The following is a 16,413-nucleotide window of genomic DNA, read 5'->3' as shown; positions in this document are numbered from 1 at the left end:
TTGAATTCCTGATTCTTTGTTTCAGTACTGTTAATTTTAGTTCAAAATCATCTCAGTAGAGTTTGCTAGTAATTTCTTTTCAACACCAGTCAGCACCTGAATAAGAAATGTAACCCTTTTTACCCGAATTTAATGTGATACATGTATCTTGATATAATTATATGAAATCACGTCAGTAATCTGTTCTGCAAATGTATATTTGTTTTGTCAGCCAATGGGCGATTTTCTTAATCAGAGGGAAGCTTCTTTGCGCAGGAAAAGGTACAAGCTCTATCTAGTTATATTTATTATGTTATGTAAGATCAAATGCATTTGAAAATGAACGAGAAAGGCACAATTGCAAAATATTAGAATTTAAAACTTACTCTGTATTATCAGGGATGTTTTATAAAAGATAAACTAATACAGTCCGGATTAAGGATAATCATGCGTGGCTTGCATATGTACATATGGTGAAATATCTCCGGATCTAAGAAAATAATTGTTGGCTAGAATTATTGTACAGGTTAAGACCATAGGTTAGTATCATGACGATACATGGTTATGTTGTAAAAATAATACTGAAAAGGGGAATCAAAATTATTTGACAAACATGACGATAAAATGCAGTATTAGAATAACCTCTGCTTTACAATTAAATATTCTATACTTAAAAATGAATGGTTGAAATTATGAAAAAGTAAATTGGAAAAAAGCCATGAATGCCATAGAATCAAAAAAGGGATCAAAAGGGGGTGTGGCTATTCCTTAGTGTTGTTGATTCAAGTAAATTCATTTGTACGTATTCATCTTTCTCAAATATTCAACAACATTTTGCATTTATATTACTTAATACTATCAAAGGGAGAACAGAAAGCTTGTGAACATATCTATGCATTATTTATGCAAAATAATGGTTTGGTGAAACAAAACTCGTCCGTCACAGGAGTGTGAAATTAACACCCATGATAAATAACAGAGGTAGAGCAGCTGTATGTCCTGAAATGGGGCACAGCAAGTGTGCCTAGAGATGGGTTCCAGGCTCAGGTATGTGAAACTCAGTTAATAGCTGTATTCCTCAGACAATAGTTTTATGTAGTTTAAATTATCGTAGTCACAAGTGAAGTTGCTTGAACCTTACACAAAGTGAAGCGATTGAAGGTTGTGTTGTGCCTGTGGGGGTGGGCACATCAACACTCAAGTTTCACTACTTCATTCTCATTTTAATCTGATAGTAGGGACCTGACTCCGTTAGTCATGTGCCTCTTTTAATATGCACAGTGTGATTCTACTTAAGGATGTTATTTTATTTAACAAAACACATGAACTTTCCCAATTATTTGAATTGGGGAGATTGAAGGTCGTACGTTGTGTAGGCAAGGATTTCTTATGAATCGAATCATGACTAAGCCTGAAGTATTCAGAAGTTCTTGTTCTTTGTTCTAGGCGAAAGGCGAAATTAACAATATAGCTGAACAGCTGTTAAGTCACCTAATCAGGCAAATAAGGAGAAATTCCCCTCATGCATATAAAATTCTGAAGAATGTGAAAGTTTTGATGACATTGAAAGTGAAGAGGAGATGACATTTGTTTGTCTGTTTCCCAGATATGATTCCAAATGATTAGTGAAGATATTGGTTTATGATAATAATAAATTACTGATTCAACTTATACCTAACCCAACCCAACCCAATACAACCTAGCCTAACCTAACACCCAATACAGTGTAACAGTTGTAGTCCAACACAACTTAATAGAACTCAAACCAATCCTTCCCTAATCTAACCCATTTCTCCAGGAGGAACGCAACTTTCTTCTTCATCATGTGCCTTATTCCTAACTCCTGTCTGTCAGCCAGACAAGTGCCAAGTTCAAGTTGCTAGTATTCCTTTATATATATATATATATATATATATATATATATATATATTTATATATATATATATATATATATATATATATATATATATATATATATATTTATATAGATGCGAGGAGGAATGTTTATGAAAGGGTGTGGCTAAATGCTAGGTATTTGGAACACTGTGTTTAAAGACTTATTATGGTATTTAGTGTATTTCATATTTAAAATTGAATGGTTCCCATTGAATTTTAAGATATTGTTAAACACTTGTGGTTAACGATGTTAAAATAATTGTTAAAATATCTTGGCATTGTGGAAATATGTTGGGAACAAGGAGTACTTGAAAATAATTTGAAGTAGGAAGATCCCTCTTTCATACAGAGAAGGAAATGAGTAAATTGAGGAATGAAAACAACATAAATCAAAACCCAGTCTTACATTTATGGAAGTTGTAGGGGCGACAGTGGGACTTAGGCCATATAAAAACAAAGAAGATTGAAATGGGTGAAGTAATGATAAAAGTGACAACTGTAATGGAAGAATGTGCTGCATTTCTCAAATGTGGAATGTACAAGGAGACATACATGCATACATATACCAAAGGCCCCCTCCCCCTTACACAGAGGGGAACCAAAAAGAAAAAGGCATAGAAACCACTCCCACCCATTCCTACCCATTCCGTACAAGGAGACGGTTCAGCAAAACGTAGTATGCTGTGATTTTTTGAATTTGTAAAGTTTCACCTCACCCACATTTTTTTTTTGTGAAAAAAAGTCTAACCAACCAAACCTGACTGAACTTAGCGTACCTAACCTAACTAACTCAAATCCTTTCAAGAGCCAATTATGCACTTGGTTATGGTCTTGAGGGCTGTACAAAGTTAAAACAAAAAATTAACATAAAAGAAAATAAATAAGTAAAAATAAATAGATAGAAAAAATAAAAAGTAAAAGTTTGTCTCATCTTAACAGTTTAGTTACATTTTCCTCAGTTATAACAATTTAACTCGAGTTGAAAAATTTCTTTTCATCTCATGGGCCGCTTGAAACCATTCTACGAGCCACATTTAGCTTGCTGGCCATGAGTTTGACACCCTTGATGTAGATGCAAAAAACATACAAATTGTTCTGTGAGTGGGTGAGACAAAAATTCTGATTTTTTCTTCAATAAATGGATTGCAAGGATGAATGTTCATTAATACCAAATAATTTAATGTGCTAAAGAGTGATAACAGTGTACATAAATTCACTGAATGTGCCAGAAAGGCATGAACCTTATAACAGATTAATGGAACTTATTTCTCAATAAATTGGTAATAAGATCTAAATTGCAATTTAGACTCAAAGATGATAACCCTTCAACCCTACAACAAGAAATACATGACAAACTACATGTAGACAGAAAAATTGAAACTAGGGAGAGAATTGACATGTATATAAACAGTTTAAAAGGAAAAACAAAGAACATGGTGAAAATGACAAAACAATAATAAGAAAATGATGAGTAAAGGGGAATCTCAAAATGAAAGTGTAGAGCATACTTTACAAGGTCATTGGGACCAGTGACAGTTATATGCTTTTGATGGTCCTGCAAGCTTAACTACTTCAGTGTGAGTCAAATTCTTGTGCGCAGCATCAGCTGCCATATGTACAATTCATCACACTACTCGCATTATGAAATATAAAGGCACTGCTTTATTATTTGTTCTTTTTTACTCTGCGTAATGATAAACACAGAAAATGTGATCAAACCAGTTCACGGAATCCGGAGGTAGCTCATGTACAACTACAAAAAAATATAATCAAGATTCCGACGTTGGTATCCTCGTGTACCCCCTCACGCCTCATGATGCCTACATAGGCATCATCGTACCTGTCAACCCCTGTCACCTCTATCTGGAGATGAAGGACCGGTCTTTGGATGGGAGACAATATATCTATCAACCTCAACTGTATATCCTCCTCCTTTTCAAATAAGAGACCTGGCAACTACTCCCCTTCTATTACTTTCAGCCAGTGATTTATTCATAGAAATAGTCCCATAATAATACATGAGATGTGTTGCTATCCACAGTGTGGCTGTTGTTATTCAGTCTGAAATTTGATACTGATTTCCAATGTCAATGACAAACTGGAGAATGTGAAACATAAGATTGAAAATTGTGAAGATGAGATAGAAATGTCATTTCAATATAAACAGAAATGCATGTCAAAAATTAAAATACTATGTTCAAAAGGATAATAAAATTTTGAGTATCCTAATACTGTAAAGTACGGCTGGTTGGGAGAAGATAATGAAAGATGAAAATGATTTTGAACTTGTGAATATCACAGTTAAGGATGATGAGGAACAATTGGACCATAAAATGTACTCCCCAGCATTTAAAAAGTAATGTATGATCAGTGTGAAATGTATGTTTGACCTTATGTGGAAATTATTGAATATATGATATGGTGTGCAGAAAAAAGGTTATACTTTGATTAATATTCAGATAGAAATAAAACAACCCAATTATTTAAGTAGTCTGTGAAATGTTTCTACTGCAGAGACACTGTAATAAATGAAGTTGAAATTGTAAGTATATACATGCTAAAGGCCTTTGTATATATATGTATTAAGAACTTAGATTTAATTTTTAGAACACATCCCCAGTAGAATTGTTTCATAGACAGGCAGAAATTGTGAGCATCACAGAAACTGTGAAATGCATGCAAAAAAAAAAAAAAAAAAGATAGTCGAGGATACTTATGTCTCTATGGGAGGGTGGAAAATATATGAAGATAAAAAGAGGTGAAGAGCTAAGGAATTTACACCAGGAGGTGTTTAGTCACAGCTGCGGTTGACATTTATAGTATATTGTATATGTTAAGACTGCCAGCACAAATAACATTCACATGGAGCTGTTGGAATCAGACCCAGATCCAAAATTGGGAAAAAGAAAAGAAAATCCTTTTAAATACTTGTCTTTATTCATAATGATAATAATGATAACTGTTGCCTCAGGTTTTATTGACTGGAAACCTGCAGCCCCATAGTAACCAGCAACAGTCAGTCCTCATGCCTCTTCTTCTGGGAAGAAAATGTGGGCGGTTGTCTGTGTTGTAGTAGACCAGCAAAGAAGAGGAAGGGGAGGGGAATAGTCATAAATTATCAGCTTTTTGTATTGAAAAAAAAAAAAAAAAGGGTGTGGATGGGGATGGTGGTGGTGGGGGTAGCCAAAGTCGACACAGAGAGAACAGTCCAGTTCAAAGCCCTTGTGTCAGTCTCCCAAGGCTACCCTTTCAGATGGAGGTGTGTGTGTTGATGGGTTGTAAGACAGGTAATGTGGATGTGTTTCTAGTGCCCATATTAGAGGACTACCACAAGCCAAAACCAGTTGTTGGCCCTTGTATGTATTCATTTACATATTGTAACATAGAGGTTGTATAGGCTTGAACTTATTTTCAGATGTACAAGTTTAAATTTATGTAAGAGCTGTACATTTTGTGTGACATTGCTGCCGTATTGGCTGTGCATTAAAAATTAATTGGTGATTTTGATAGTATTTAAGGTATTCATTTTCAGACGTTCATTACAAAAACTTTATATCTCTGTAGGGACAGCCCACAGCGGCTGTTTGAGTGTTGGTGTGAGGTGGTGGGGCCAAATGACGACACTCCTGCCTGGATTATTCAGAAGTTTCCAAAGACGTATGATGAAGGGGAAGTGCTTAAAAGTGTTCCCCAGTTTGCCTTTCCGTGCACCTTTGAGAAGTGAGTGTTTTCACATAATGTGTAAGATGTAAGGAAATAAATTTATGTGGATGAAATAATGTCTGGAAGTTTCAGATTTTTTTTTTTTTGTTCAAATTATGAAGTTCATAGTTATATATATATATATATATATGCAATAAAAACACTAGGAGCGTGTGTTCACAAATGCATAAGTAACCACTAGGAAAAGTAAACTAACGAAGCAGAGCGCTTTCGTATAATTACATCTTCAGTGCAGATACAAAGAAGGAATTATAATTCCTTCTTTGTATCTGCACTGAAGATGTAATTATATGAAAGTGCTCTGCTTCGTTAGTTTACTTTTCTTAGTGGTTACTTATGCATATATATATATATATATATATATATATATATATATATATATATATATATATATATATGTATGTATGTATGTATATATAATATTTTTTATATATTATTATATGGTGGAGATGTGTCTAGAAAGAGTTGATGATAGCAAATACAGTGTTTAGGAAAAAGGTCAAGCATAAATGCACATGGGAGAGGATGGTGGATGGAAGAGTGGTAGATAGGGCCTTAATGGAATATATAGTGATAACCAGGAGAAGAGTAAGGAGAGTTTTGGATGTATATGTTCTTTGGGAAAAGAGTGGAGGAATGTCAGATAATTTTTTGGTGGAAGGTAATTTCAGAGTGGAGGATAGATGGAGAAAGAGGAAAAGGACAGTAGGTAGGGAGGTGGTTAGTGAGCTGCTTAAATGAGAAAGAAAAGGAGAAGGAGTACAAGAAGAACCTAAGAGAGGAATGGGAGGGAGTGAAGGGTAGAGTAGAACTAGATGTGGAGGAGGAATGGGGATGTTTCAAGGAAGGAGTCACAAGGTGTGCAAAGATGTGTGTGGAACAAGGAGAATGGGAGGAAATAGAAGGAAGGGTAGTGAGTGGTAGGATGATGAAGCAAAAGAAGGTTGTAGAAGAGAAGAAATGAGCATTCACAGATTAGTTAGAAAATAGGACAAGAGAATCATATGAGAGGTACAAAGAAAAGAGAAGAGAAGTAAAGAATAAGAGGAGAGCAGATGTGAAATGGGGTAAGAGTATGACAGAAATTTTTGAAAGTAATAAAAGATGTTTTGGAAGAGCCAAGAAAAGGAGGAGGGAGGGGTGGTGAATGGGAGAGGAGTATGTGGGGATGAAATGGGTGGGAGTGGATTTATGCCTTTGATATTGGTTACCTCCCATGTAAAGGGGAGAAAGCCCTTGGTATGTACATATGTATGTATTAATATTTCATTTATTTATTTCATATCCATGAACTTATCTATGCCCTTAGGCTTTCACATGCTCAAGAATTTTTTGCAGTAAAAAATTGTCAAACATGGGAATTATTTTATATGTTGCCACTTTTTTATATCTGTGTAAAGGAAATATTTATAAAATCAAGGGTATTAAATGGAGGCTGTCAATTTTTTCAATCATACTTTTATTTGCAGTAGATATTGCAGACCAAACTTGATTTCATGTAGCATGCTGGGTGCTTATTTGATGCTTATTAATAACTAAGAGGCTTAAGTGTGCTGATACATAAACTAATTCATGATATTCATGTATCTCTTTCTGAAGTATTGTTTGTTATTTGTTACAGCTCAAATGTGCAGCATTTTTCCTTTGTCTTGACAAGTTTGGATTCCAAATGGACTTACGGATTTTGCCGTCATGCTGCCAAGGCTGAAACTGCTCTTGTTCTCCTATCATTTTTACCATGGCACGAAGTCTTCTACAAGTAAGTTTGTGTGCATTGGTTTTAAGGTCTTTTTATCCTCAATGTTCTATTTAGAATTTGAAAAGAATTTAGTTCTTATTGAGTTATGTCTAGGAGGAGCCAAGATAAGAGGGAGGGAAGGGGATGGGTGGAGTGAAGTATGTGGGGATGGAATGGGTGGGAGTGGATTGTATGCCTTTGTTTTTTGGCTACCTCCCTTGTAAGGGGGAAAAAGCCTTTGGTATATGTATGTATGAGTTATGTAGCTTACCAAACAGTTCCAGTCAGTCAGATATTACCTTGAGTTTCTCAGATTGGAAACACAAGTCCCCATGGGAGTTGGCTCTAGCATGTCTTCAGGTTTCTCCATAGGTTTATTTAGAGAGACATGTTTGACTACTGTCCAGTGGTATTTCAAGCATTCAGAAAGTAGTGGAACCATTTTGTGTCCAAGGTGAATGTTAGGGCTCAAAACCAATATTGTGTACAGTGAGACTTCTCCTTAATGGGCGTTAATTAGCTGTGTTTGCGGCGTTTTTGCTGTGTTTTGGAGTGGTTTTTGGGTGGCACAGTGATTGCATGCACTAAACAACAGCACCAAAAACACAGGAAAAACACCTCAAACACAGCTAATTAATGTCCGTTAATGAGAGTTCTCACTGTATAATGAAATTTTTTTAACATTACATAAGTTGACTTATAGAAATGAAAGTCATAACCAGCCAGTGAATTATTCCATAAATTATAATCCTCTGGAGTCAAAACACTTGAATTTGAACTCTTCTTTAAAATTGTATGTCTTGTTATTGCTCATAGAAAGGGTATACAACATTGAACATGATGCCAAATGCTCTAAACAAGAAATATGCAAGTATATGACAGTATTTTGAAAATGCATGACCTCGAGTATTGAACTTAGTGTAGATGAATATTGTTTGCTGGACATACAAAGACTAAGTCATACCCAACACTGATGATATGGTTTTCATAAATTGACAAGATATTTAATGTAGCTTAATCATGTTAGGTGTCAATTTCATCAACAAAATAGTCCAAATTGTTTCCCACATTGAGTGACTTAAGTTGACAGTAGTTTGATGTTACAGGTCTTTGAATTTCTGAGAATTGTTTTCCATAGTTTAATTTGTTGAAAAGCCTCTCTCACATGGTGTTCTGGTAACAAATAGTCAGATGTATCCTTATGAAGATGCATAAATTATAGGAAATGTGAATTTGATGTATGGGTTTTTTGTTTTTTCTTGTGAAACCATGTTTTTTATGGTGCATATTTTATTAAGATAAAAGTAACAACAAATAGATGTGGAATGAGTGAATGTTGAGTGTATATTTTGATTCAGCCACCCTCCTTGTAAGGAGAAAGGGTTCATTGGTAAATATGTGTGTATCAATTACCAGAGTTGTGTAATGCCACCATGGTTGTTCAATGTATGTGTGTATGTGTATATATATATATATATATGTATATACAGGTACTCCTCGTTTAACGACCTACTCGGTTAACGACAATTCGGAGTAATGACGGGCTTTATGGCGTCGTTTAACGTAAATCTCCCGAAGTTACAACATCGTGTACAATAATTAAGTTGACTGAGGCAAATTTGTATGATGTTATAAATGAACTTGTACGGTGGATATTAGCTATGAGGTAAAGTGTTCTGAAGCTTAGGTCTACATTACCATCCTGCAAGCTGCAAAAACTACCTGGGGTACAGTGTATACCGGTAGTGGTAAATTTTTAGTTTCGACCATGGGCGCAATATAACAATAGAAAATTAATTATTAATTTTGTAAATTATAATGTATCAACGTAATATGCAATTTTGTGAGCAGAAATGAAAAAAAATGCTAAAACAGATTTCGTAAGTAACGAAGTCATGTCGGATGAATGGTACACCATGTTTGTTATGATAGATGCCGATGTCGAAGAAATGAAAGGATGATATATTAATTCGTCTAACCTAAACTAAACTAACCTAACCTGTGTTTAATAAATCATTACCTGCAAATTAAATGTCATCTGGCTCGTCGTCGTGAGAGACGTTGGCAGACGACAAGATGGCGTCCCGAGCCTATGCTACCGACTTTGTTCATTAGCATATTTTCTTGTAGCAAGGTATTTTTTACTTTCATTTCCGCCCACAAAATTGCATATTACGTTGATACATTTTAATTTACAAAATTAATAATTAATTTTCTATTGTTATATTGCGCCCATGGTCGAAACTAAAAATATACCCCGGTATTCAATATGGAATGTCAGCATACGCGGATTTGGTCATATACGGTAATTTTAGGAACCTAACCACCGTAAATAAACAATAAATAAAGCTTTAATGTACTGTATAAAAGAGGGAAAATACACGAAAATAAAGATACATGTATTGCTGGACATTGTACATACAGTACATGTACGTATATGTATACACTTTCGCTTAACGACCAATTCGGTTAACGACGGCGCGCTGGTCCCAATTGTCGTCGTTAAACGAGGAGTACCTGTATATATATATATATATATATATATGAATATATATATAATATGGGATGGTGAGGGAGGTAAACACAAGGGTGCTAGGTAGGAATTTGGAGTTTGTGAATGAAAATGGAGGGAATTTGAAAGTGAGCCAGTTGTTGTTTGCTGATGATACTACTCTTATGGCCAATTTGGAGGATAGATTGAATCAATTGAGAGTGAAGTTTTGGAGGGTGTGTGAGAGACAAACTGAAAGCAAAATTGGACAAAAGGTGATGATATGTACAAAGGATGTTGTGGTGGCGAGTTGAAAGTGAGTTTAAAGAATGAGAGGCTGGAGGATGTTGAGAGCTTTAGATATTTGGAGTCATATGTAGGAGGAAATGGAGGCATGGATGTGGAGGTGAATTATATGTAGGCTGTGAATCTCCTGCAAGAGATTTGGTGGCAATGGTTGGATGGATTGAGGATGCATTAGTATGTGGACATTTTACTTATCAAAATATGTTTTACTTTATATTTATTTTTTGTTTCAGATTGTTGAATGTTTGTTCTGACTACTTGAGCTCTTCTTCCCCAGAAGATGTTTGGTTATGTCTTCAGGAAGCTTACAGGTGTCCTACACCAGCACCTGGTTCTGACCTGGTGCTGCCGTTGCCCAATGACCAGGTAAGGTTCATCATGTGTTGTTATTGTTTATGTTACAAACCCACAAGGATGTTTGCTGGCTGAGCGGGTTAGGTTGTCGTTACTTGTGGAGGTCAAGATGATGATGATTCGATTCCTGCTCGGGGCAAATTGAACTGTATGAAGGAGTGATTGTGCCAACAGCATTGTGTGGGGCAGAAACATGGAACATAAGAGAAGAAGAGAGTTTGAATGTGTTTGAGATGAGGTGTCTGAGAAGTATGATGGGGGTTACTAGGCTAGATAGAGTGAGAAATGAGGAGGTGAGGAGGAGAACAGGGATGGAAAAGGAGCTGGGAGATAGGGTTGATGAAAGAATATTAGGATGGTTTGGACACATGGAAAGAATGAGTGAAGAAAGACTAGTAAAAGAGGTATGGAAGGCAGATGTGGAGGGAGTGAACATGAGGGGACGTCCTAGGATGAGGTGGATGGATGGGGTGAAGGGGGCTTTGGGGAAGAGGGGAATGTCTGTTGAGGAAGGACAGAAGACGGGTGAATGGAGAATGGTTGTATATGGATGATGTTGTGATTGCATGAGGTGGAATGGGTGGGGGGATGGGGGTGAGGTAGTATGTGTGAGCAAAATTTGACGCAGCCCGAAGGGATTTCTCCCCGTCCTCTCCTTTTATGCAATGGGGGGACGGAGAGGGTGGGTCACCGATTTAATGAAGCAGCCTTGCTGTGGATGTGCTGTGTCTTGCGACACTGCTTCTGACCCAGGGCAGTGGACAAGGTGCAGGGATCCCGTCATCCAGGAGGTGCTCAGATAAGAGGGAGGGTGGAGGGGTGTGGAGTGTATTCAGGGATGGAAGTGGTGGAAATGATTTTATGCCTTTCCCTTTTTGGCTACCTCCCTTGTAAGGGGGAAAAAGCCTTGGTATATGTATGTACAAAGTCCATTGTAAGAGACATCGTCCATGCCTCCCAATAAGGGGGAGTTTGTGATGTTAGACCAAATCAAGCAATCAATCAGCAAACCCACAAGTATTAATTTTTTCTTTTATCCGAATTTTTTTTTTTTTTTTTTAGTTTACAAACAGCTCATAAGAATCACAGTTGACTATGCCTCCCCAGCATGGTCTCCAGCAACCAAGTAAACAAAGACTTCCTATGGACAGTACAAAACAAAGCATGAATAATGATGAATTATACCTAAACTACAACAATTTATCATCTGAACTCAGAAACCAAGATTCATCCAATAGAACAGCACAAGAAAATGGTAGGCACACAATTCTATACAAGGTCCCTTGATCCCAACTATCCTTCCCACATCATAGAAACATAGCCAGCCAAATAGGGGGGAATCATACCTCATATATATCTACAAAAACACGTACATATTCAGATCACATAGCAAGCACTCCAAGACAGATTTCCAAACCCAGTAATGTACTGTATTCCTCTAGACTATATAGCACTATATACAGATTCCCAAACCCAGTAGTGTACATTCCCCCAGAATATATGCTCAGCTCTACTGAGAAATACTGTCCTCCCTCCCCCAGACAAATCATAATGGTATGCTGTACTGTGTTCAGGCCATCATCCAATACTAAAGAAGTACAAACAGAGAATTGGCTTAGCCACAAATTCTAATTCCCCTAGATTCAACCATAACAAAGAAGACACTGAACACCTCATCCTACACTGCCCCACTCTCACCTTATCCAGACAGCAGCCCAACATATTCTCCTTATGTGTTGCTGGTGACCATGGGACTATGGATCCTATCAAGAGTGACCTAGGGCAAGGAATTAATTGATTGGTGAAGTTAGTATTTTGACCTAGCCACACCCCTTTACGCGAGAGAGTGGGCCTTAGGTACATTTATTATATAATTTATTGTATGAATGGTTAAGCTTTACTGTGCTCGTATATTCTCACAATGTTTTCTCTCTTCCAGCATTTTATGGTGCAATGCCCAAACCACTTGCGTCTACCAACCATCCCAGACAATGTGAGTAAATGTGTTCTTTAGAGTCAGTCATTGCTGTTCATTTTGGTATACCCACTACTTGTAATGATTATAGTTTGCTCATCATGCAAAAAAGTCCATGGTAGACTCAAATTGTGCATGAAACATCAGTCCACTTTTTAACTACAACTCAACATGTGGTTGAGTGGATTTTGTGTATGATGCAGATGTGTGCTACCTCTCTGATAAAGAGGAAGAAGCTTTTGGTATATAGATAATGTGCTCTGAATTGGCCACCTCCATATATGTGGGAAAGTGAAGAAAGATTAGTAAAAAGGGGTGTAGAAGGCAGAGGTAAAAGGAGTGAACATGAGGGGGCAACCAAAGATGAGATGGATGGATGGGGTTAAAGGGGCATTGGGAAATAGGGGGATGTCTGTTGAGGAAGGAAGGGAGAAGACAGAAGATAGGGGTGAGTGGAAAATGGTTGTGTATGGGTGATGCTGTAATGCATGGAAGGGAGTGGATTGGGGGCAAGGGAGTATGTGTGAATGATATTTGGACGCAGCCTGAAGGGATTTCTCCCCGTCTTCTCTTTTTCTGCATGAGAGGATGGAGAAGGAAGGTTGCTGACTAAATGAAGCGACCTTGCTGTGGATGGGCTGTGTCTTGCTACATTGCTTCTGACCCAGGGCAGTGGGCGAGATGCAGGGATGACCCATCATCCAGGAGGAACCAAGATAAGAGGGAGAGAGAGGGGTGGATGGGAGTGGAGTATGTGGGGATGGAATGGGTGGGAGTGGATTTTATTCCATTGTTTTTTGGCTACTTCCCTTGTAAGGGGGTGAAAATGCCGTTTATATATATACATACATATACCAAAATCTTTTTTCCCAAGTGTCTATTTCTCATTACACTTTTTAATCCCCCAAGGCATTTACTTGCTCCTCTCAATCTACATTCTACCTCCACCTCTACTCCCTTTCCCACCATATCCGCACCCAAGTATCTAAAACTGTCCATTTCCTCCAGTCTCTCTCCCTTAATACTCACTTCCAGTCTGCTGCCACTTTCTCCCTTGTACACCTCATCACCTTACTTTTACCCACATTTATTTTCAACTTCTTTCTTTCACACACCTTCCCAAACTCTGTCACTAACTTCCTCAATCCCTCCTCTGATCCTGCTACAAGTTCAGTGTTGTCAGCAAACAACAACTGACTTATCTCCCACTTTTCTCCATTTTCTTAAACCATCTCCAATCCCTGACCCATTACCCTTGCATTTACCTCTCGCACCACCCCATCCATGTATAAATTGAACAGCCAAGGTTGCATAACACATCCCTGATGAAATTCCACCTTTATCTCAAACCACTCACTCTCCATTTATGATTCTAACACAAGCTGTACTACATACATACATACATACATACATACATACATACATATACCAAAGGCTTTTTCCTCCTTACACGTGGGGTAGCCAAAAAGAAAAAGGCATAGGAATTACTCCCACCCATTTCATTTCCCATATATTCCACTCCCCTCCACCTCCCTCCCTCCCTCCTATCTTGGCACCTCCTGGATGACGGGTCATCCCTGCATCCTGTCCACTGCCCTGGGTCAGAAGCAGTGTCGCAAGACACAGCACATCCGCAGCAAGGCCGCTTCATAAATTCGGCGACCCCCCCCCCTTCTCCGTCCCTCATGCAGGAAAGGAGAAGACACGGAGAAATCCCTTTGGGCTGCATCAAATTTTTCTCATACATACTTCCTCACCCCCCATCTCCCACCCACTACCCCTCATGCATCACAGCCTCATCTATACACAGCCTTTCTCCATTCACCCCGATCTTCTGTCCTCTCCTGTCCTTCCTCTACAGACATTCCTCTCTTTTGTAAAGCCCCTTTCACCCCATCCATCCATCTCATCCTAGGATGCCCCCTCATATTCACTCCTTCCACCTCTGCCTTCCACACTTCTTTTACTAATCTTTCTTCACTCATTCTTTCCATGTGTCCAAACCATCCTAATACTCTTTCATCAACCCTATCTCCCAGCTCCTTTTCCACCCCTGTTCTCCTCCTCACCTCCTTATTTCTCACTCTATCTAGCCTAGTAACCCCTATCATACTTCTCAGACATTTCATCTCAAACAATTTCAAGCTCCTTCTCTCTTCCTCTCTCACGTTCCATGTTTCTGCCCTGTACATTGCTGTTGGCACAATCACTCCTTCATATAACCTCCTCTTAGCATTCATTACCAGGTGTCTATTTCTCATCACACTGTTTAATCCACCAAGGCATTTACTCGCTTCTCTCAATCTACATTCTACCTCCACCCCCACTCCTCTCTTTCCTGTCACATTCGCACCCAAGTATCTGAAACTATCCACTTCCTCCAGTTTCTCACCCTTAATGCTCACTTCCAGCCTGCTGTCACTCTCTCCCCTTGTACATCTCATCACCTTACTTTTGCCCACATTTATCTTCAGTTTCCTTCTTTCACACACCTTCTCAAACTCTGTCACTAACTTCCTCAATCCCTCCTCTGATCCTGCTACAAGCGCAGTGTCGTCGGCAAACAACAACTGGCCTCACCTCCCACTTTTCTCCATTTTCTTTAATCATCTCCAACCCCTGACCCATTACCCTTGCATTTACCTCTCGCACCACCCCATCCATGTAAAGATTGAACAGCCAGGGTGACATAACACACCCCTGACGAAGTCCCACCTTTACCTCAAACCATTCACTCCCTCCATTTCTAATCCTAATGCAAGCTCTACTACTCTCATAAAAACTCTTGACTGCTCTTAACAGCTTTCCTCCTATCCCATATATCTGCAGTACCTCCCACAGTGCCTTCCTGTCTACCCTGTCATAAGCCTTTTGCAGATCCATAAAAGCCCAAAAAACATCCTTAACTTTTCCTATAGCTTTCTCACATATCTGTCTTACCACAAGAATCTGATCTACACATCCCCTACCTGTCCTAAAACTCTTGACTGCTCTTCAAAGCTTTCATCCTATCCCATATATCTGGAATACCTCCCACAGTGCCTTCCTGTCTACCCTGTCATAAGCCTTTTCCAAATCCATAAAGGCCTAAAAAACATCCTTACCTTTTCCTAAAGTTTTCTCACATATCTGTCTTACTACAAATATCTGATCCATGCAACTCCCACCTGTCCTAAACTCACACTGTTCCTCACCAATTACTCCCTCTGTTCATCTCCTAATCCTCTTAATCAAAACCCTCCCATAAGCCTTCCCAACTACACTTAACGAACTACAATGTATTATTATTATTTTCTTGCAGAGGAACTTGACTGAATATTACAATGCAGTAGATGTAAACAATATGATGATAGTCTTTGCTTCTATGCTATATGAGCGCAGAATCATTGTCACTTCAAAGCGGCTCTCCAGGCTCTCCGCTTGTGTTCAGGTAAGAGTAGTGTTGACTTATTGCTTATACCCATCTATGTGCATGTATGTAAACATGTATATACTTGCAAGTCAAATATTTTCATTGATAGTATATAGAACATAAACATATCTTAACTAAAAATGGGTGACATAAAACATGTGTGCATCCCCCCTATAATTCTCACTAACACTGCTCACTACAGATAACAACAAATCTATGAAGCACCCCACTTTCACTGAATGGCTAGAGCCTATCAATGAACAAAAACTTCACCATACTAGGATTCACATCAGACAATCAGTCTATTGCCTCAGGTCTCTCTTTCAGGAGACCCATGGTTATTAGGTAACTGGCAGTGGCCACTGGACAGACCCATAGGTTATCCAGGGAAGGAATATTGTGTTATTGTTTAGGGATAGCTTGTATGGGGCTGTGTAAGATGAGGTACTCAGTGTCCTGTGTGATAGTTGCATCTAGTGCAGCTTGATTCTTTGGCCAGGCCTGTTCTGTACTGGCACTGTCTTCGAGATGGACGATGT

The 16,413-nt window shown here is 38.3% G+C and overlaps 1 protein-coding gene across 6 annotated transcripts in view; it reads left to right on the top strand.

Moving 5' to 3' along the window:
- The first annotated feature begins 870 nt into the window (after window positions 1-870).
- LOC143017731 (DENN domain-containing protein 1A) overlaps window positions 871-16,413 on the top strand; it is a 75,250-nt gene continuing 59,707 nt past the window's right edge. For 3 of the 6 annotated variants that reach the window (XM_076172525.1, XM_076172523.1, XM_076172524.1), the window contains exons 1-6: window positions 882-1,026; window positions 5,440-5,595; window positions 7,220-7,357; window positions 10,367-10,499; window positions 12,427-12,480; window positions 15,764-15,892. In XM_076172525.1, coding sequence (XP_076028640.1) covers window positions 1,010-1,026; window positions 5,440-5,595; window positions 7,220-7,357; window positions 10,367-10,499; window positions 12,427-12,480; window positions 15,764-15,892 — 627 coding nt within the window. In that variant the 5' untranslated portion in view covers window positions 882-1,009. Of the gene's footprint in view, window positions 1,027-5,439; window positions 5,596-7,219; window positions 7,358-10,366; window positions 10,500-11,481; window positions 11,743-12,426; window positions 12,481-15,763; window positions 15,893-16,413 lie in introns of those variants that run through there. The other 3 variants (XM_076172521.1, XM_076172520.1, XM_076172522.1) reach the window with 3 other exon arrangements.

This window comes from Oratosquilla oratoria, chromosome 33 (genome assembly GCF_046742065.1).
Source record: "Oratosquilla oratoria isolate Oo_2021 chromosome 33, ASM4674206v1, whole genome shotgun sequence".
Lineage (NCBI taxonomy): Eukaryota > Metazoa > Arthropoda > Malacostraca > Stomatopoda > Squillidae > Oratosquilla > Oratosquilla oratoria.
The sequence above is the reverse complement of the archived record's forward strand: the minus strand, read 5'-3'. Positions and strand labels throughout refer to the sequence as shown.